This window comes from Phocoena phocoena, chromosome 1 (genome assembly GCF_963924675.1).
Source record: "Phocoena phocoena chromosome 1, mPhoPho1.1, whole genome shotgun sequence".
Lineage (NCBI taxonomy): Eukaryota > Metazoa > Chordata > Mammalia > Artiodactyla > Phocoenidae > Phocoena > Phocoena phocoena.
Window position 1 is genome coordinate 26760172 of NC_089219.1, and position 22113 is coordinate 26782284.

Here is a 22113-nt window from a genome sequence, read left to right on the forward strand (position 1 = left end):
CCGTGCGGTTGTCTTGGGCAAGGCTGACCTCAAGGGCTCTCAAGATGCAGGCACCTGTTTCAGTCAGTGCAGTGCTGCTTTGATCTGTTTGGTATATTGGGGTTTTCTGTAATATTTAGCACTAGTGGATAGCAGTGAGCACGGAAGGTACTCCACTGATCCAGCCTGTGTTCCATCTAGCCCCATGGTGTGAGCATCGAGCAAGCAGAGCCGTGAACCTTATAAATGAGGGACAGCCAGCAACTGTCCCCAGTCCTTGGGATATCACCCCACTTCTCTCCACCCTCTGGGCCTGAAGCTCTGAAAAGTCTGCTCTAGCATGCTGGCAAGGAGGCCGGCAGGACCTTGGGTCACAGGGCTCCTGGTCCCAACTCCATCAGCTGCCTCTTTAACCTCACCACCCACTGCTCTCCCCCTCGCTCGCTCCAGACTGGCCTCCAAGCTATTGCTCAAGCACCGAGCATCCTCGTGGCTTGGGGCCTTGGTACTCTGCTCCCTCTTCTCCCATGAATTAGCTCCTTGAATCCCTTCAGATCTCTACTAAAATATCAGCTCATCAGAGAAGTCTTTCCTGACTACTTGTTATAAAAACCTCCAGCACTTTCTAAGCTGACCATCTTTCTCTGTAACCCTCAACACTGCCCGACACACTACACATCCATGCGTTTACGGCCCATCTCCCCCCACCAGAATGTGAGACCAGGAGTGGAGAGACCTTCTCTGTATTGTCCACCTTTGTATTCTCAGCGTCCAGAAGCATGCCTGACCTGCAATGGGTGCTCCATAAATGAACCCAACTCCTGCTTCTCTCTCTCTTCCCCAGCGGAATGGAGGAAGTCTTTCTAGAGATTCTCAAAAGCTATCGGACCCTCACTGGACAAGAAAAATCAGCCCTCTCCTCAACCAGATGGGGATTCTCCATGGGCAAAGGTCATACCTCCTTCCTATAGGTGCACCCACACACCCCACCCAGATTTCTCCACAAGAGGCATCAATTAGCCATGGGAATGTGTGCTAAGGGTGGGAGGTAACAGCATAGAAATTGATTTCATCCGAGTGCCTACTGTGGACCCGCTTTGTAAAGGTCAGTTGAGGCTACAGAACAGCTCATGAAGCAGGCATTGCCATCTCTCCTGTACCGATAAGGAGGTTGGCGTGGAAGGAGGCTAGGCCACCCACCCAAGGTAACCGTGTGCTAAGACAGTCCTTAAACCCAGTCCTGTCGGCCTCTTGGCCCAGGTGCGTTCCACCACCTCCCAGCAATTGACTAAAGTCCGGCCAACCCCATTAGTGAAGCAAAATGAAAGCACGTGACCACCTACCAACACACCTTGGCAGAGGCGAGCTCCACAGGCGCCGTCTGCCCCCCAGGCACGTGATGCGGGCCGTGCCCTCCAGACGGTACCCGGGGAAGCAGGAGAACGTCAAGGTGTCGCCTACACCAAACTGCAAGCCCTTCCGGATGCTGTAGGCTGGGACCTCAGGCTCCTCACAGGGCTCCAAGTCATACTCTGGAAAGGCAGCAGGAGAGCTGGGGTCACACACAGAGGATGGGAACACACAGACAAAGACAGCACGGAGAAGAGGACGAGAGAGGAAGACAGAGGTACACGATACACACCAATGCATGAAAAGTAAGGAGAGAAGGAGAGAGAGCCCGAGAGGGACAGAGACAGGCGAGAACAGGCAGGTGTGTTCTGGGTGGTCTGAGTGCCTCCAGACCACAAGCAGTGGGAGAGAGCACCGCCTTCCTGGAAACATGCTTCCCAGGAGTACTTCTGAGGCTGACCCTTCCCTCCTCTGTCCCTTCATCTCCACATGAACCCCAGCCTCAGGCTTGTGGACTCTCCTGTCTCTTTCTCTCCGGGCACCAAGCCAGATCAGTTCAATCAGCCTGGTTCTAGAGGTTCACAATGCATGACCCAGCCTAGGGCAACTTACATTGGGAAAAAGAATCCAAGTGCTTCAGCCGAAGCTGTGTCTTGGTAACACTGGCACTTGAGGCAGATGGCATCTATGCACCAGGGACCTGCCTCTAGTGACTTTTATACCTCTAGTGATGATATAGAAGTACCTTTTCCCTCATCCCCAAGGGCATCTCCCTTCTGGGACACAGTACCCCGGGGGGCTCTGTGTGGTGGGGAGAAAGAGGCTGGATGAGGCAGACTGGCTGGATATGTCCCATCAGCCAGGACATGGCAGGTGGCATCTGCTGGAGGGACACTGAGGCTGAGCTCAGCCATGTCCCATTTCCTAGAGGTCAGATATCTCTCAGCCATCCTGGGGAAATCCATCTGCTGTCTCTGCTCCTGGCTGGTGGTGGGAGGGGGTGGTCTGGGAGCAATAGTCTGAGAGCAGCAGGAGGACTTGGTACTAGAGGAGTGAAGGGTCCTCTTTTCTCCCTGAATGCACATTAAAGAGCTTTCTTTTCAGGATTCCTAAACACAAAGATAAATATCTATCGCTACTCAGTTAGCATTGGTGAAGTAGCCCCCACATGAGACCAAAACACTCCAAAATGTGTCAGTCTCCCTTCTTTTTCTTTTCGATTTTTTTTTTTAAGAAATTGCTGTGGTTGTGAAGTAGTGGAAGTGGAATCAGAAGAAGAATCTGGAATTACTAGGGCAGGATGGGACTCCTGAGATCCTCTAGTTCAATCAGTTGGGTTGGTCATGTTCAGAGTGAAGCCTAAATACCTTCACAGAAGGAGATTCCCCAACAGCCCTGCTAATTCCTTCCAAGCCCGCTCTAAGGAAGTTCGTCCTTGTGTCTAACCCAATTACTTCTGCTGCAGCAGTGAGGTCCCTCTCCCAGAGGCTGGGGAGGGGACCGATAGCCATCTGCTGGGAAGACCAGAGGCCGGCAGCAGGGTGGGGGGGTGGGAGAGTGCTCAGCCATCACTTACCCCGAGGGACCCTCACATGCTTTACCTGAGAAGGTGATGTTGAAGCCTTCGTAGGACATGGAGAAGTCGGAAATGAAGCGGACCTGGGCAGTGAAGTTGCCATAGAGTCCAGCGCTGATGGGCGCTGGCAACCGGGAACCGGTCAGCTGCCTCAGGGGCTGAGTGAAGCTGCCATTCTCCGTGATGACGAGGTAGTCGTGGCTGCTCTCCAGGTGGAAGGTGTGGAAAGTGAAGAACACACCTGCCAGGAGACCAGAGGGTCAGGGTGATGACAGTGAGAGGCCTGAAGGGGCTCAGCTGCATGATGGGGTCTGCACAAACGTCTCCCGCTTGCAAGCGTCTATCGGTGTGCAGAACCTCAAGCTTGAGCATGATCAACACACACCAGCCAACCTGAATGAAGGAAGCCAGGTGAACCGCACACGCCCCTGCCCTGAGGTCCAGCCAGGGAGAAGGACGCTGCTCTCTGGTTGTCCCAATTTGAAAGGGAGATTTATGGCTAGGTCATTCATTCAGTCAACAAGTATTTGTACATTTATTGGGTACTTCCTATGGGCCAGGATCCAGGGCTGCGTGGGTGCAAGGGGATATAGCTACAGTACAGAGTGACAAATGCTGGAACCAATGTAGATCAGACTGCGCTGGGGGGCAGAAGGGAAAGAGGGGAGGGTAGGATGCCCTCACTAAAGAGTGAGCATTTGATTGAGGTCTTAAAAGGAGGCTTAGGAATTAACCGGGTAAGAGGGGAAAGGGCACCCCAGGCAGGGTACTGGAGACAGAGCTGCTGTGGACTCCAGGGCTCTGAGAGCGGCATGGTGCGGCTGGACACACTAAGCAGGAAACATCTGGAAGAGGGGCTGGAAATGTAGGCTGGGGCTGGACTGGATGTTTTTCTGGAGGCATTGAGAAGCCATCCTATCCAGAGTGTATCCAATTTCAGGTTAGCAAGATGTTGGTGGCTGTGAGGAGGACGAAGTGGAGGGAGAGAGAACAGTTAGAAGGATGTCAGCCATGCACTGCGGGAAAGTGGATGGGGGCTGGCAGAGGGGGTGAGAGCAGGAAAGGGACATGAGACTCAGGAGGTGAAATGGACAGGGAACAGAGGCAACAGATGCAAAGGAGGAGTTAAGCGATGACGCGGAAGATTTTTTTTAATTTTAACAATTTTTTGAAAAACATCTTTATTGGAGTATAATTGCTTTACAATGGTGTGTTAGTTTCTGCTTTATAACAAAGTGAATCAGCTATACATATACATATATCTCCATACCCCCTCCCTCCTGCGTCTCCCTCTCACCCACCCTACCCCACCCCTCTACGTGGTCACAAAGCACCAAGCTGATCTCCCTGTGCTATGTGGCTGCTTCCCACTAGCTATCTATTTTACGTTTGGTAATGTGTATATGTCCAAACCACTCTCTCATGTCATCCCAGCTTACCCTTCCCCCTCCCCATGTCCTCAAGTCCATTCGCTATGTCTGCATCTTTATTCCTGTCCTTCCCCTAGGTTCTTCAGAACCTTTTTTTTTTTTTAGATTCCATATATATGTGTTAGCATATGGTATTTATTTTTCTCTTTCTGACTTACTTCACTCTGTATGACAGAGTCTTAGGTCCATCCACCTCACTACAAATAACTGAATTCGTTTCGTTTTATGGCTGAGTAATATTCCATTGTATATATGTGCCACGTCTTCTTTATCCATTCATCTGTCGATGGACACTTAGGTTGCTTCCATGTCCTGGCTATTGTAAACAGAGCTGCAATGAACATTGTGGTACATGACTCTTCTTGAATTATGGTTTTCTAAGGGGATATGCCCAGTAGTGGGATTGCTGGGTCATATGGTACTTCTATTTTTAGTTTTTTAAGGAACCTCCACACTGTTCTCCATAGTGGGTGTATCAACTTACATTCCCACCAAGAGTGCAGGAGGGTTCCCCTTTCTCCACACCCTCTCCAGCATTTATTGTTTGTAGATTTTTTGATGATGGCCATTCTGACTGGTGTGAGGTGATACCTCATTGTAGTTTTGATTTGCATTTCTCTAATGATTAGTGATGTTGAGCATTCTTACATGTGTTTGTTGGCAAGCTGTATATCTTCCTTGGAGAAATATCTCTTTAGGTCTTCTGCCCATTTGTAAATTGGGTTGTTTGTTTTTTTGATATTGAGCTGCATGAGTTGCTTGTAAATTTTGGAGATTGATCCTTTGTCAGTTGCTTCATTTGCAAATATGTTCTCCCATTCTGAGGGTTGTCTTTTTGTCTTGTTTATGGTTTCCTTTGCTGTGCAAAAGCTTTGAAGTTTCATTAGGTCCCATTTGTTTATTTTTGTTTTTATTTCCATTTCTCTGGGAGGTGGGTCAAAAAGGATCTTGCTGGGATTTATGTCATAGAGTGTTCTGCCTATGTTTTCCTCTAAGAGTTTGATAGTGTCTGGCCTTACATTTAGGTCTTTAATCCATTTTGAGTTTATTTCTGTGTATGGTGTTAGGGAGTGTTCTAATATCATTCTTTTACATGTAGTCCAGTTTTCCCAGCACCACTTATTGAAGAGGCTGTCTTTTCTCCATTGTATATTCTTGCCTCCTTTATCAAAAATAAGGTGACCATATGTGCGTGGGTTTATCTCTGGGCTTTCTATCCTCTTCCATTGATTGATCTATATTTCTGTTTTTGTGCCAGTACCATACTGTCTTGATTACTGTAGCTTTGGAGTATAGTCTGAAGTCAGGGAGCCTGATTCCTCCAGCTCCGTTTTTCTTTCTCAAGATTGCTTTGGCTATTTGGGGTCTTTGCTGTTTCCATACAAATTGTGAAAATTTTTTTTCTAGTTCTGTGAAAAATGCCAGTGGTAGTTTGATAGGGATTGTGTTGAATCTGTAGATTGTTTGGGGTAGCATAGTCATTTTCACAATGTTGATTCTTCCAATCCAAGAACATAGTATAACTCTCCATCTGTTTGTATCATCTCTAATTTCTTTCATCAGTGTCTTAGAGCTTTCTGCATACAGGTCTTTTGTCTTCTTAGGTAGGTTTACTCCTAGCTATTTTATTCTTTTTGTTGCAGTGGTAAATGACAGTGTTTCCTTAATTTCTCTTTCAGATTTTTCATCATTAGCGTATAGGAATGCCAGAGATTTCTGTGCATTAATTTTGTATCCTGCTACTTTGCCAAATTCATTGATTAGCTCTAGGAGCTTTCTGGTAGCATCTTTAGGATTCGCTATGTATATTATCATGTCATCTGCAAACAGTGACAGCTTTACTTCTTCTTTTCCGATTTGGATTCCTTTTATTTCTTTTTCTTCTCTGATTGCTGTGGCTAGAGCTTCCAAAACTATGCTGAATAATAGTGGTGAGAGTGGGCAACCTTGTCTTGTTCCTGATCTTAGTGGAAATGGTTTCAGTTTTTCACCATTGAGAATGATGTTTGCTGTGGGTTTGTCATATATGGCCTTTATTATGTTGAGGTAAGTTCCCTCTATGCCTACTATCTGGAGGGTTTTTATCATAAATTGGTGTTGAATTTTGTCAAAAGCTTTTTCTGCATCTATTGAGATGATCATATGGTTTTTCTTCTTCAGTGTGCTAATATGGTTTATCACATTGATTGCTTTGCGTATAATGAAAAATCCTTGCATTCCTGGGATAAACCCCACTTGTTCATGGTGTATGACCCTTTTAATGTGGTGTTGGATTCTGTTTGCTAGTATTTTGTTGAGGATTTTTGCAACTATGTTCATCAGTGATGTTGGCCTGTAGTTTCCTTTCTTTGTGACATCTTTGTCTGGTTTTGGTATCAGGGCGATGGTGGCCTCATAGAATGAGTTTGGGAGTGTTCCTTCTTCTGCTGTATTTTCAAAGAGTTTGAGAAGGATAGGTGTTAGATCTTCTCTAAATGTTTGATAGAATTCGCCTGTGAAGCCAACTGGTCCTGGGCTTTTGTTTGCTTGAAGATTTTTAATCACAGTCTCAATTTCAGTGCTTGTGATTGGTCTGTTCATATTTTCTATTTCTTCCTGGTTCAGTCTCAGAAGGTTGTGCTTTTCTAAGAATTTGTCCATTTCTTCCAGGTTGTTCATTTTATTGGCATATAGTTGCTTGTAGTAATCTCTCATGATCTTTTGTATTTCTGCAGTGTCAGTTGTTACTTCTCCTTTTTCTTTTCTAATTCTATTGATTTGAGTCTTCTCCCTTTTTTTCTTGATGAGTCTGGCTAATGGTTTATCTTCTCAAAGAACCAGCTTTAGTTTTATTGATCTTGGCTATTGTTTCCTTCATTTATTTTTCATTGCTTTTTTTTTAAGGTAACACGTGTTTATTGCAAAAAAGCTTTAGAAGTAGAGAAATGTGTAAAGAGAAACATTTTTTTAACATCTTTATTGGAGTATAATTGCTTTACAATGGTGTGTTAGTTTCTGCTTTATAACAAAGTAAATCAGTTGTACATATACATATGTTCTCATGTCTCTTCCCTCTTGCATCTCCCTACCTCCCACCTACCTTATCCCACCCCTCTAGGTGGTCACAAACCATGTAGCTGATCTCCCTGTGCTATGCGGCTTCTTCCCACTAGCTATCTATTTTACGTTTGGTGGTGTATATATGTCCATGCCATTCTCTCACTTTGTCACAGCTTACCCTCACCCCACCCCATATCCTCAAGTCCATGCTCTAGTAAGTATGTTTCTTTATTCCCATCTTACCCCTAGGTACTTCATGACCTTTTTTTTTTTTCTTCTTAGATTCCATATATATGTGTTCGCATACAGTATTTGTTTTTCTCTTTCTGACTTACTTCACTCTGTTTGATAGACTCTAGGTCCATTCACCTCACTACAAATATCTCAATTTCGTTTCCTTTTATGGCTGAGTAATATTCCATTGTATATATGTGCCACATCTTCTTTACCCATTCATCTGTTGATGGACACTTAGGTTGCTTCCACGTCCTGGCTATTGTAAATAGAGCTTCAATGAATATTTTGGTACATGACTCTTTTTGAATTATGGTTTTCTCAGGGTATATGCCCAGTAGTGGGATTGCTGGGTCGTATGGTAGTTCTATTTTTAGTTTTTTAAGGAGCCTCCATACTGTTCTCCATAGTGGCTGTATCAATTTACATTCCCACCAACAGTGCAAGAGTGTTCCCTTTTCTCCACACCCTCTCCAGCATTTATTGTTTCTAGATGTTTTGATGATGGCCATTCTGACCGGTGTGAGATGATATCTCATTGTAGATTTGATTTGCATTTCTCTAATGGTTAATGATGTTGAGCATTCTTTCATGTGTTTGTTGGCAATCTGTATATCATCTTTGGAGAAATGTCTATTTAGGTCTTTGGCCCATTTTTGGATTGGGTTTTTTTTTGTTGTTATTGAGTTGCATGAGCTGCTTGTAAATTTTGGAGATTAATCCTTTGTCAGTTGCTTCATTTGTAAATATTTTCTCCCATTCTGAGGGTTGTCTTTTTGTCTTGTTTATGGTTTCCTTTGCTGTGCAAAAGCTTTGAAGTTTCATTAGGTCCCATTTGTTTATTTTTATTTCCATTTCTCTAGGAGGTGGGTCAAAAAGGTTCTCGCTGTGATTTATGTCATAGAGTGTTCTGCCTATGTTTTCCTCTAAGAGTTTGATAGTGTCTGGCCTTACATTTAGGTCTTTAATCCATTTTGAGTTTATTTCTCTGTATGATCTATCCTGGAGAATGTTCCATGAGCACTTGAGAAGAAAGTGTATTCTGTTGTTTTTGGATGGAATGTCCTATAAATATCAATTAAGTCCACCTTGTTTAATGTATCATTTAAACCTTGTGTTTCCTTATTTATTTTCATTTTGGATGATCTGTCCATTGGTGAAAGTGGGGTGTTAAAGTCCCCTACTATGATTGTGTTACTGTCAATTTCCCCTTTTATGGCTGTTAGCATTTGCCTTATGTATTGAGGTGCTCCTATGTTGGGCGTATAAATATTTACAATTGTTATATCTTCTTGGATTGATCCCTTGATCATTATGTAGTGTCCTTCTTTACCTCTTGTAAGAATCTTTATTTTAGAGTCAATTTTGTCTGATATGAGAATTGCTACTCAAGCTTTCTTTTGATTTCCCTTTGCATGGAATATCTTTTTCCATCCCCTCACTTTCAGTCTGTATGTGTCCCTAGGTCTAAAGTGGGTCTCTTGTAGACAGCATATATACAGGCCTTGTTTTTGTATCCATTCAGCCAGTCTATGTCTTTTGGTGGGAGCATGTAATCCATTTACACTTAACATAATTATCGATATGTATGTTCCTATTATCATTTTCTTAATTGTTTTGAGTTTGTTATTGTAGGTCTTTTCCTTCTCTTGTGTGTCCTGCCTAGAGAAGTTCCTTTAGCATTTGTTGTAAAGCTGGTTTTGTGGTGCTGAATTGTCTTAGCTTTTGCTTGTCTGTAAAGGTTTTAGTTTCTCTGTCAAATCTGAATGAGATCCTTGCTGGGTACAGTAATCTTTGTTGTAGGTTTTTCCCTTTCATCACTTTAAATATGTCCTACCAGTCCCTTCCGGCTTGCAGAGTTTCTGCTGAAAGATCAGCTGTTAACCTTATGGGGATTCCCTTGTATGTTATTTGTTTCTTTTCCCTTACTGCTTTTAATATTTTTTCTTTGTACTTAATTTTTGATAGTTTGGTTAATACGTGTCTTGGCACATTTCTCCTTGGATTTATCCTGTGTGGGAGTCTCTGTGCTTCCTAGACTTGATTGACTATTTCCTTTCCCATATTAGGGAAGTTTTCAACTATAATCTCTTCAAATATTTTCTCAGTCCCTTCTTTTTTCTCTTCTTCTTCTGGGATCCCTAAAATTAGAATGTTGGTGCATTTAATGTTGTTCCAGAGGTCTCCAAGACTGTCCTCAATTCTTTTCATTGTTTTTTCTTTATTCTGCTCTGCAGTAGCTATTTCCACTATTTTATCTTCCAGGTTACTTATCTGATCTTCTGCCTCAGTTATTCTGCTATTGATTCATTTTAGAGCATTTTTAAGTTCATTTATTGTGTTGTTCATCATTGTTTGTTTTGTCTTTAATTCTTCAAGGTCCTTGTTAAACGTTTCCTGTATTTTCTCCATTCTATTTCTAAGAATATGGATCATCTGTACTATTATTACTCTGAATTGTTTTTCAGGTTGACTGCCTATTTTCTCTTCATTTGTTTGGTCTGGTGGGTTTTTACCTTGCTCCTTCATCTGCTGTGTGTTTCTCTGTCTTCTCATTTTGCTTATCTTACTGTGTTTGGGGTCTCCTTTTTGCAGGCTGCAGGTTCGTAGTTCCTGTTGTTTTTGGTGTCTGCCCCCAGTGGTTAAGGTTGGTTCAGTGGGTTGTGTAGGTTTCCTCCTAGAGGGGGCTAGTGCCTCTGTTCTGGTGGATGAGGCTGGATCTTGTCTTTCTGGTGGGCAGGTCCACGTCTGGTGGTGTGTTTTGTGGTGTCTGTGACCTTATTATGATTTTACGTAGCCTCTCTGCTAACAGGTGGGGTTGTGTTCCTGTCTTGCTAGTTGTTTGGCATAGGGTGTCCAGCACTCTAGCTTGCTGATTGTTGAATGGAGCTGGGTCTTAGTGTTGAAATGGAGATCTCCCGGAGAGCTTTCGCTGTTTGATATTACGTGGAGCCAGGAGGTCTCTGGTGGACCAATGTCCTAAACTCAGCTCTCCCATCTCAGAGGCACAGGTCTGACACCTGGCTGGAGCACCAAGACCCTGTCAGCCACACAGCCAGGTACATGGGCAGTTTCTTGTCTTTTGGGAAGCCTGAGGTCTTCTGCCAGTGTTCAGTAGGTGTTCTGTAGGAGTTGTTCCATATGTAGATGTATTTCTGATGTATTTGTGGGGCAGAAGGTGATCTCCAAGTCTTACTCCTCTGCCGTCTTGAAGGTCTCCCCAGATGACGGGGAAGATCTTGACCTGAAGGATAGTGATGTCTTTTGTGACCTGGGGTCGGACGCATAGGAAGAAGAGGAGTAGGTGGTAGAAGGGTAATGGCCTTGGCTTTGAACACCCTGCATGTTTGGCATTCAAGCAGCATGAGCTAGTGGGAACTGGAAGTACAGACTTAGAGTTCAGGACCAAGGTCAGACTACAGCAGTAGATCTGGGACACCTGCTACCTGAATCCACAAGCATGAAGAGGACCAGAGCAGGGAAGGGTGGCCATCAGAGGAGGGGCAGATTGGAAGCCTGGGGTAGGAGGGGCATCAAACAGAAGACAGGGAGGAGGGGGATTGGTGGGGGAGGGGACAGGCAGCCATCCCATCTGAGATGGGAAAAAGGGAGGGGACCTCCACTGAGGGGGAGGGGCTAAGAGCACTCACTAAAGACAATAACATTCAGCACTAAGTATGTGTGTCACTGTCCTGAGATGCTCTTTAGTTAGCCCCTATCAATCAGAAGGGAAGATACGGAAACATTTACAAGTTCTACAAGTTCCAGCTAGTAGGTGGGAGAGCTGAGATCTGAACTGAGACAATCTGGTGGCGGAGGCTGTGCAATAAACCACCCCATGAGGCATCTTCTCTCACTATGGAAAGAGAGCCCGTGGTAGGAGGGGCCAGGTGGCCGCAGGGTTCAGGGTTAAGTTATGGAGCAGCAGGATCTTAACACCCTTGGCAACTCCTGAACTTGTCCAGATGGCAGTTGTGCTTGTGTGGGCAGATGTGTAATGCACGTCCACCCACGGGCGAGTGTGCCCATGGGAATACATGCCATGGATGTACCAGGGCAGGAACTCGGGTAGGCGAGGAATGCTGCACCCAAGTGCTGTTCAAAGTCCACGGACCTCAGCATCTGGGGCATTGTCTGGAAGCTTGTTGGAAATGCAGAATCTTGGCCTCCACCACAGACCTCCTGAATCAGGATCTGCATGCTAACGAGATCCCCCAAGAGACCTGTAGGCACATACAAGTGTGAGGAATACTCCTCTACTTACTGACACGTTTTTGATAAACGATGGTTAGAGCCAAGGTCTTAATGCTTAAGCATTTTAGATGTTTTCGGTTTTTTTGCCTCTCTGTTGATAGAAACTGGCGATCTGGAGTATTTGGGATTCTACAGGTGGGGGTTGGGGGAACAGAACCCAGTAGACGTGGGACCAGGGAAGCAGCTTGTGAATGCCCTGTGTCCGGGCAGCTGACATGCATCCATTTATCTATTTACTCAAAGACATAGACCCTGAGCGCCTACTAAGTGCCAGGCCTGTGCTAAGCACCGAGAAAGATCTCCCAGTCTAGAGGAGGAGACAGGCACGTCAGCAGTGAGAATACAGAGTGGGGACACAGAGTGAGAGTGCGCAACTACGCCTCCGGGGTTGGGAAGGCTTCACAGGGGTCACAGTCTGTGACACAAGGGGTGCAAGCATGCTTGGAACCCCACGGGTATGTATGCCCGTACATATCCTGTACTGCCCACACATAAACACGTGTGCAACTGAGAAAACTGTTCTCAGTCCGCAGAGCTTGGGAAGAGGCTTGGTGGAATAGATGTCTTTCCCTCCTCGCTGGAACACAGGGTTGGGTGGAGGATGAGTCAGACACAGTAACAGGCGGAAACGAAGGTGAATTAAGCACTGTGCCTTTACTCTGTTTTTCCAGCATGCAAAGACAGCCCCTCCAAAGGAGTAAACATTTGGCAGGGATTCTAAGGGTGAGTAAACAACCGAGGTGAAACTCCCGGGTTTCCCAGCTATGCTGATTGCTTGGGGCTCTTCTGGCCATTGTGTGAAAATGAAGACATTGTCACAGAAATAGAGAGGCCCCGTGTTGGAGCTTGAATCCAGATTTGGTGTGACAGATGTACACACAAGCGAAGACTCCACTGGAGTGAACCATGCAGAGTCGTGCAAAGCATGACTGGAGCAGAGAGAGCAGGGCCATGGGAAAGGAGGGGATTTGGAGGGAGGCAGACCTGGGTCAAAAGCCCGTCTACCAGCGAAAGTGTCTGGGCCAAAGCTGCTCTGCGCCTTTAGGTGACATTTAATCCTTGGGGAGAGGAACACCTGGGGCAGCACATGCAAAGCCCACGGCACAGTGCCTGGCACACAGTAGGCGTTCTTAGTACACAGTTCATCTAACTCCCAGACAGCCTTGTGGGTTAAAAGATGTCAGGCCTGGGGTCTTAGCAAAGGCATGTTATCTGGACTCCTGAAATGGCTGCTCCCTTGGGCTGGGCATGTGGTAAGTTGAACAATTCTGAATTTCACAGTTTTCAGTTTTCCCAGCTGGACTTCTACCTGGTAGGGAGCAATCGGAGTCAGCAGCCTCCATCGGTCTGTTAACCCGAGATACTGTTACAAGCAGAGCCTGAGGGGTGCCCTCTGGAGAAGGGTGTGAGTTCACTTTAATTCAATTCGTATAGATATTTCTGGAGTTTCTTATGTGCCAGGCATGAAGCCAGCAGCTGAGGAAACTGCAGGAAGCAAGGCAGACATTTCTCTGAGAGAGCTTGGAGTTGGTCCGGGGGACAGATGACGAGGATGCCAAGTTCCATACAGTGGGGAGAAGTCTGGGATTGGGAAGGTACAGGGTCACACAGGAGCCTGTGGAGAGGGGCCCCACCCAGACCCAGCGCTGGGGGCAGGGGGACGGGAAGGTTCGGTAGAGGAAGTGAATTCAGAAGGATGAGCAGCTGGCCAGGCAAGGGGAATGGTGGAGACGATGCGGGGACAGGAACTGCTCCAGGAGAAGAAAATTGTCCCATTGTGCAAAGCTCTAGAGGACAACGAAAGCCTAAGAAGTTCTAGGAACTGAAAGAAGTTCAGTGCCACTAGAACTTAGTGCTTAGAGGGCTCAGAAGGAGGCTGAGAAAGGTAATAAGCCAGGGCTATAAGGCCATGCTAGCTAGTTTACTATTTGGGGCTCAATGCTTAGGGTCTGGTGAAGCCTTTCAATGGTTCTAAGGAAGAAGTGACCTGGTTATACATCAGTGACCTCTTGATTCTCTGCCTGGACCACCTCTCATCCTGGCTAATTCCTGTTCATCCTTGAAGACTGGCCTAAGTCTCAACTCCCCACCTGCGTCTGCTCTATCCCAGAATTGACCATAGTACATTGAGAGGTCTCTTTAGGCTGGATCTCTACCACTTGACTACAAGGCAGGCAGCGCCAGAGGGTCTGTTCCCCTGTGTTTGCCTAGCACCTACAGCAAGCAAGTATCAAATAAGCATTTGTTAAAAATTTGTTGAACTGCATTGACTTCTAAGGAAAGACACAGGTAGAAAGGCAAAGAGGAACATACACCCCTATAATTACAGACGTCAGATGCAGAGAGAATCATGACTATGGGGGGTCGTTACTCTAGGAGTCACAGGGGGCTGCCTTTCTTTCCCTCTTGATGCCACAGAGTAGCTTCTGGCTCTGGCAATGGTCAACTCTGGACCAGGCTTGGTGGAAACAGCTCTGCAGGATGAACAAGGACGCTGCCTCCGTCCCTCCTCTCCTCGGGAACAATACTGTGGGAAAAAGGGGCCAGCCCCGCATTGCCCTGACTGCCGGAGAGTCCTGTCTTGCCCAAGGCTGTTCTAATCCCAGCTAAATACCAGGCCTATTAAATGCAACAGTGACAGTGCTTAAATACATGAGGTGGGATTATAAGTGACTTTTCTTTCAAATTTTCTTTTTTTATACAAATAGTATACTTTACATGGAATACATATTTAGTGCTCAAAATTAGGAAAAAGTCAAAAGATGAAAATAAGATATTAACCTTTGGGGGCATAGCTCTTCAGACTGTTTTCTATGCACATATCCTTGCTTAATTTTTTAATAAATTAATTAAACTAATTAATTTATTTATTTTCGGCTGTGTTGGGTCTTCGTGGCTGCACGCTGGCTTTCTCTAGTTGTGGCAAGTGGGTGCTACTCTTTGTTGCGGTGTGTGGGCTTCTCATTGCGGTGGCTTCTCTTGTTGCTGAGCATGGGCTCTAGGCACGTGGGCTTCAGTAGTTGTGGCATACGGGCTCAGTAGTTGTGGCTTGTGGGATCTAGAGCACAGGCTCAGTAGTTGTAGCGCACGGGCTTAGTTGCTCCACGGCATGTGGGATCTTCCTGGACCAGGGCTTGAACCTGTGTCCCCTGCTCTGGCAGGCGGATTCTTAACCACTGCGCCACCAGGGAAGCCCTCCTTGCTTAATTTTTATAAACTGAATATATTACTTTGGCAAACTTCTTTTTTAGTCAACAGTGTATTGCAACCATCTGTGTAGGGCTTTAAATATTCTTTCACATTACTCCTTTCAGTAGCTGCATGGTAATATTGAATATTTTGTTATTTGGCTATACCATACGTTTAGTTAACATTTCCTGATCGATGGACATTGGAATAGTTACTAGTTTTTCAATTAATAAAGTGTTTTAGGGGACAACCTTGTAGCTAAATCTTGATGTACAGTTTATTTATTTTCTTCAGATAAATTCCAAGAAGTAGAACTGCTGGGTCCAGAGGCACGTATATTCTTTCTTTTTTAAATTTATTTATTTATTTTCGGCTGTGTTGGGTCTTCGTTGCTGTGCGCGGGCTTTCTCTAGTTGCGGCGAGCGGGGGCTACTCTTCATTGCGGTGCGCAGGCTTCTCACTGCGGTGGCTTCTCTTGTTGTGGAGCACGGGCTCTAGGAGCACAGGCTTCAGTAGTTGTCGCTCGCGGGTTCTAGAGCGCAGGCTCAGTAGTTGTGGTGCATGGGCTTAGTTGCCCCACAGCATGTGGGATATTCCCGGACCAGGGATCAAGCATTGGCAGGTGGATTCTTAACCACTGCGCCACCAGGGAAGTACCGGAGGCACGTATATTCTTAAGACTTTTGATTCATTGCTGAATCATCCTCTGGAAAGTTTGAGCAGTTTCACACAATGGCAGCACTGGAATTCGTGTCTCTACACTGTCCCCCACGCTGTTACGCTGTTGTGATGTGCTCTGCTGGCTTGAAAAGGGAAACGGCATTTCACTTACTGGGTGAATATGCATTTTTAAAATTGTTAGGGGCGGTCGAGGTCTTTTCATTTGTATTTCCTCTATTATAAAGTGTTTATAGTTTTGCTTATTTTATAGCCCTGTAGACCAGGCATATTTTTCTAAAAAAATTTTAAGAGCTCTTTATGCATCAGGTTCATGGTCCTTAGATGATTACATAGGTTGCAAATATTTTTGTCCATTAACTATTTGAATATTTTACATGAATATTTATATATTTATTTAAAAAACCCATACATCCATTCAAAGTATTATTTAATCAAATCTAACAGTCTTTGCCTTTATGGATTCTACTTTTGGAGTTACTCTTTAAGTAGTCCCACCTGAGGTTAGATTTTCATATCCTTCTAGTACTAGAATTTGTGGATAAATGCGTGAGGTATGATTTGGTTTTTTCTTTTTCCCAAATGGTTAAGCCCACTGTTTTAAAACCATTTATTAAATAATCCATCCTCTCTTTAATGGATTGGAAATGACACTTTAATCATATACTAAAGACTGTCTCTCTCTCACACACACATATACACACACACACTCTCTCTCTCACAAACACACACACACACACATAGGGGAATCTATTTCTGGATCTTTATTTTCCCCCACTGATATGTGTGTCCACTCCTATACTCATACCACATCATTAAAATTATTTTATCCCATAATAACATTTTAATATCTGGAAGGGTTACTCTTCCCTTTAAAGTTTTTCTTGGCTTTTCTACACGTTAATTCTTCTAGATCAGAGGTTCTTATTTAAAGGCACGCATCACAGTTACTAGTGAAGTGTTCTAAAAACATAGTTGCCTGGTTTCCACCACCAACATAGAAAATCTAAACCTCTAGTGTAGGGGTCTAACATTAGAGTATTTGCCAAACTGCGTTAAGAACCTTGACTCTAGATGAACTTCGGAGCAAGCTTCTGAGGGTAGAAGCCATCTCTGCCTGGTTACTGTGTATTCCCAGTCTCAGGGTCTGCCGCATAGGTGGAGTTCAATCAATATTCGTGGAGTGAAAGAGTATATTAGTTAATGTTTATTTGTAGTCACCACCCTTACTTTGAACTTGGGACTCCCAAAGGTCATTTATGCCAGGGAAGGTAGGGCGAGAATCCAGCCTGGTGAGGAATATGAAAACACTCGTCTGAGGAACAGTGTGAATTCTGTGAGAAGAGGATCGCCACGTACAATATCTGAAGGCTGGATGTGAGGAACAGGGAGCAGAGGCAGCCTATGTTCCTCCAGGACTCAGTACAAGGAACCCAGTCTCAGGTTATTAGGAGGGGTCAGACCTAGCAGAAAATGAGAATAGGTGCCCCTTTGTTGCGTGGGTTGGTCACCTCTCCGCCACGGGGGCTGTTTAGACAGAAGGTGTATTGTCGTCTTGTGCGGAGTGATTTGGAGAAGATTCCCGACCGAATTAAGTAGGTTTGAGAGCTGGTAATCTCTAAGATCTCTTCCAGAATGGAGATTTTAGGTTTGAAAAATATTTGTTGAATGAGTTCTGTGATTCAGAGAGATAGGAAGGTTCTGGTTGGTGAGAAAAATTCAGACTAAGCCCAGAGGTCACTAGAGAGGGAGATCCCCATTGAGGTCATCTTGACCTGGGGACCTTGGGGCCCTGACCATGTTGCATCCCAATACCTGCCATGGGCCTAAACACTTACCCTTGCCATGTGATGTTTCGATAATCCAGGTGCAGTTCAAGTTGTTGGGGTAGAAATCAGGGAACCCCGGTGACAAGATGGTCCCACTGGAGCCTTGAATGAAGCCACCACAGAGAGCTGGAGAGGAGGGAAGCGGGCACTGAAAGACTGGAGCGGCCCAGGGAGCTCCCCCCACAGTCCCCCTGGGATCCCAGCCCCCATCTTGTCCAAACCTCCAACTCTCACTGACAGGGTCAGGGGGTCAGTGCCTGTATCTTCAGGGCAGGAAAGGAGTCCTCTACTTTAGCGCCCCCTGCTGGTATGTCTCACCTTCACAGCTGGGCAGGGCCCGGCTCCACTGGAAGTTGGGCTCACACTCCAGGGGCTCCCCGTCGCTTAGTGTGTAGCCCGAGTCACAGCTGAAGGTCACCAGGGCGCCCACGTAGAAGTCATTCCCATGACGCTGCCCATTGACGGGGATCCCTGGATCCAGACAGTGGTCTGACTGCAGTGTTATAGCTGGAATAGAGAGCCCACAGCTGGAACAGCTCACTGTGAGCACAGAGGGACCCCAGCTGACTCACAAAGGGAGCGGGGAGAGAGCCCTGATTGAGAGAAGGCTGGAGTTGTCATCTGACCCCTCCTCAAATGTGGCTGTCAGTATCTGCTGCGGGTATCTGAAGACCCATCTGTCAGGGAGAACAACCTGTCTTCATCACTCGTTCGTTCATCATTCATTCAGTAACCATCAGTGAGGTGTCCCCTATGGCTCAGACGCCATGCTAAGGGTTATGGATACGAACACAGGTAAGAAAACGACCCTCCTCTCATGGTGCTCTCGGCCCTAAGTTACTAGAGTGGGCTGCAAAGAATCGAATCAACAAGCTCTTCCAATTGAGGCACGAGCGATGAATGCAGGTGACGAGAGAGGGTGAGGGAGCGGGAGATGGCATCTCACTCCAACATCACCATCTGTCCCCAGAGTGCCCAGCATGGTGGCGCCCAGTCACCTGCACACAGAGGGGGACCTTCCATTCTTTCTAAAGTTGAGCTCTGAGAGATGCTGAGAACAGGCAGCACCTCCCGAGGAGCACAGCCTAACTGAGAACGCCACGGCGACGCGGCCGAGCGGGGCCTCCTGGTGGAGCTCAGCCCTTGGTCCTTTCCCCACACAGCCGACCCTGTCACTGACGCCCCGACACTCACTCTCATAGCGGAGCTGGAAGCCGATGTCCGAGTGACTCTTGTCGGTAGAGAAGAGGAGGTAGAGGTAGTTGCTGGTGCTGATGAGGAACTGGGGGACCTGGGTCCCGTGGTAAACTCCGATCAAGGGCGCCGAGTACGTCCGTCCATCTCGCACTTCCAGAGTGTCATAGTTGACCTCAGTTTTAAATCTGCCGAAGATGGAAGTGAAGACGTCTTGAGAAACTTCATTAATTTGCAAATGACAAAAGGCCCTGCCTGACCTGGGCTTCAGAACGAGTGGATTTTGGCAGGCTGGGAGATTTTAGTATAATCTGCACACATTTACTGGAGATGTGGGAGGACCTTGCCTCCTGCGTTGAACCCTCCTCCTCCTGTGGTTGGGTGCGGCTTTCCCAGTCCTCTCTGTGGCCTGGGCTGTGACCCATCTTCAGACCTAGAGGCACAGTGACTAGCCTCATGGGGGTCAGAATGTTCTAGGCCAGGGGTCAGTAAACTACAGCCCCAGGGCCAGTTCTGGTCTAGAGTCTGTTCTTGGATGGCCTAAGGGCTAAGAATGGTTTTTACGTTTATAAAGCAGTATTTTTTTTTTTAAAAGCAAAGACAATGCAACAGATATCAGCAAGTGTCCCATGAAACCTAAAGTATTTACTACCTGGCCCTTCACAGAAAAGTTTGCAACAGCTATTCTACACCAGGAACGCTTCGTCTAGAAGAAGTTTGTGTTCATACTTGGGTGGCTACTTCCCCCACCCGAGGGGCACAGCCAGGGTGGGAGTCAGAAGTGGGGCATATGAGCACGATTCGGGTCAGAGGTGAGCCTTCCCACACTGGAAATGCTCCTCAGATACTAACAGTCCCCTAAACATCACAGACCCCGCTACTGAGATGGAACCAAGGCCAAGGGCAAAGCCAGTGCAGCCTGTCCCCACCCCACCCAGGGCAGCCACTCGAGTGTTCTCTGACCTCGTTGACATTCCAGCATCGGTGCTGGTCCGTCACCCACCCCAGCTTCCCTCCCACACCACCGCAGAGATATCACTCCTCACCCCCACCCCCAGGTTGTGGTTACAAGCACCTGTCGAAGGTGATTTTGATGGGGTAGCCTGGCTGGGCTTCAATCACCCAGGCACAGCTCAGGGCATCCTTGTAGAAGCCAGGCCAGCCCGGAGACAGGATGGTGCCGCTGGGTGAAGTCAGATGACCGCCGCAGGGAGCTGGGGGGGACAGAAGGGAGAGAAGCAGGTTTCTTGGGGGGACAGATAAATAAACAAAAAAACCTCTCTATAAAACGTGTCTGCCAGCAAGTACTGTTTTTGTTTTTATGGAGAATTACATAAACTGTATAAACCGTGAGCTCTGTCTTTTGGGTCCTTTACGGATATGCCCAGTTATATCACTTGGAGTTTTATGAAGGGCCAGAGGGGAGGAATGAAAAGAATCCTTTAAACAAAGTCCTTTGCCATTCCAGTGGTGCTGAAGTACAACTAATATTTGGGTCACACTGGTTCTCTCTTTGCTCCTGACTCAATCATCAGGCCTCTGGTAGAGGCATAAGCCCGGCCCACCCTGGCACAGCTGGCACCCGGTGCTCTGGCCCAGGAGCACACAGCCCGCTCTTCTGTGAGCTCCCTGAGCGCAGGGGCCGTATAATTTGTCTTATGCAACTCGGAACCCCCAGCCCTTAGCCTAGTGCTTGGCACACGGGTGTCCCTCAGTGACCACTGCTTGAATGAACAAATGAGTGGATGGAAGGATGAGCGTAGTCACGGCAGGTAAAGCCACAAGACCCCCAGGGTCTGCTCAGGTGATTGGCAAACAACCTGTCCATTCATTGGATCCTTCACTCTCTCTAGTCAATCTTCATATCCCAGGGTGGTGGCTGCCAGGCTGGGAGAAGGAGGGGAGGATTCCTAAGTGCAGTGTCTCTTTAACATCTGAGACGATGCTCAACCTCCCTCTTACTGAGAAAAGAAATACAAATCAAAACTCTACTGAGAAATTATTTCTCATCCATCAGGTAGGGAAAAATGCAAAAAGTCTGATGACTCGTGAAGCCGAGGGAAAGCAGGAATTCTAGTACTTTCCTGCTGGACATGCAGAAGAGCACAAACCCTACGCAGGGAAATTTGGTAGCATCCAGCAAAATTCACAGGCATTTATTCCCTCACCCAGCAACTCTACTTCTAGAACTCTATCCCAAAGATACACTGGCAAAAATATGCAAAGACATATATATGTACCAGGCTACATAACGCAGTACTATTTATAACAGCCAAAGAATGGAAACAGCCAGAATGCTGAGCAATAGGGAGCTGACTAAATGAATTGGGGTAATCAACAACAGGGACAATTTATGCAGCTATAAAACAAGAATAAGGAACGTTCTATATAATGTCATGGAGTGGTCCCCAGAATATTTTATTAAGTGAATAAAAGCAAGATACAGCAGCAAAAGCAAGGGTAATGATTCCATTTAGCTAAGAAAAGGGTGGGAGACACACACATATTTTCTCATATTAGCAATCAATGAAAGGGCAAACTGAAAATGCAAAAGAGGGGCTTCCCTGGTGGCGCAGTGGTTGGGAGTCCGCCTGCCGATGCAGGGGACACGGGTTCGTGCCCTGGTCCGGGAAGATCCCGCGTGCCGCGGAGCGGCTGGGCCCGTGAGCCATGGCCGCTGAGCCTGCGCGTCCGGAGCCTGTATTCCGCAGCGGGAGAGGTCACAACAGTGAGAGGCCCGCGTACCGCAAAAAAAAAAAAAAAAAAAAAAAAAAAATGCAAAAGATTACCTAGGGATGGGGGGAGGGGCCAGGGTAGAGAGGATAGAGATAGAAGTTAGACTTTCTCAGAATATACCTTCTTTTAGAGGTTTAGCTTTGGAACTATGTAAATATTTTACGTAATGAAAAAAGATTTAAATTTGATAAGCAATTTCTCAAATCTTAAAAGCTGTGTAAAATAAATGAATATAATACTGTATCAGTTGGTAGCATAATCACACATGAAGAAACTAGTTAAAGAGATTTTAAAACACAGCAATTTGATAGTCCATCCCTAGTAGGATGTACAGACAAGAAGAACTGAAAGGAAAAACACACAAATGATTTTCAGTAATCGTATTGCTGTTGGTAGTATTGGTATTACAATTTGAGACTCCTGGGTGTATATTAAGGAATATGGGAAATTATGTTGGTGTTGAGAACCTGGATCACCAGCAAGAGTGAAGGAAGATACAGATACGACATCAAGGAAGTTCAGTGAAAAAGAAAAAATGTTCCTACATTGGAAATGAAACGAACCCATGATGCATTTTATCTTTCAAAAAGCATTTCTTAGCTCCGTTCATTGTAAAGGCTTAGAA

At 46.0% G+C, this 22113-nt stretch overlaps 1 protein-coding gene across 1 annotated transcript in view; it reads right to left on the minus strand.

The window, feature by feature from the left end:
- The window catches only part of CSMD2 (CUB and Sushi multiple domains 2), a 661886-nt gene that overhangs the window by 214369 nt on the left and 425404 nt on the right, over positions 1–22113 (minus strand). Inside the window, exons 16-21 of the mRNA XM_065872671.1 lie at positions 19828–19966; positions 18753–18940; positions 17877–18065; positions 17568–17684; positions 2931–3146; positions 1323–1511 (exon numbers count right to left, since the gene is read on the minus strand). Coding sequence (XP_065728743.1) covers positions 1323–1511; positions 2931–3146; positions 17568–17684; positions 17877–18065; positions 18753–18940; positions 19828–19966 — 1038 coding nt within the window. The remainder of the gene's footprint in view (positions 1–1322; positions 1512–2930; positions 3147–17567; positions 17685–17876; positions 18066–18752; positions 18941–19827; positions 19967–22113) is intronic.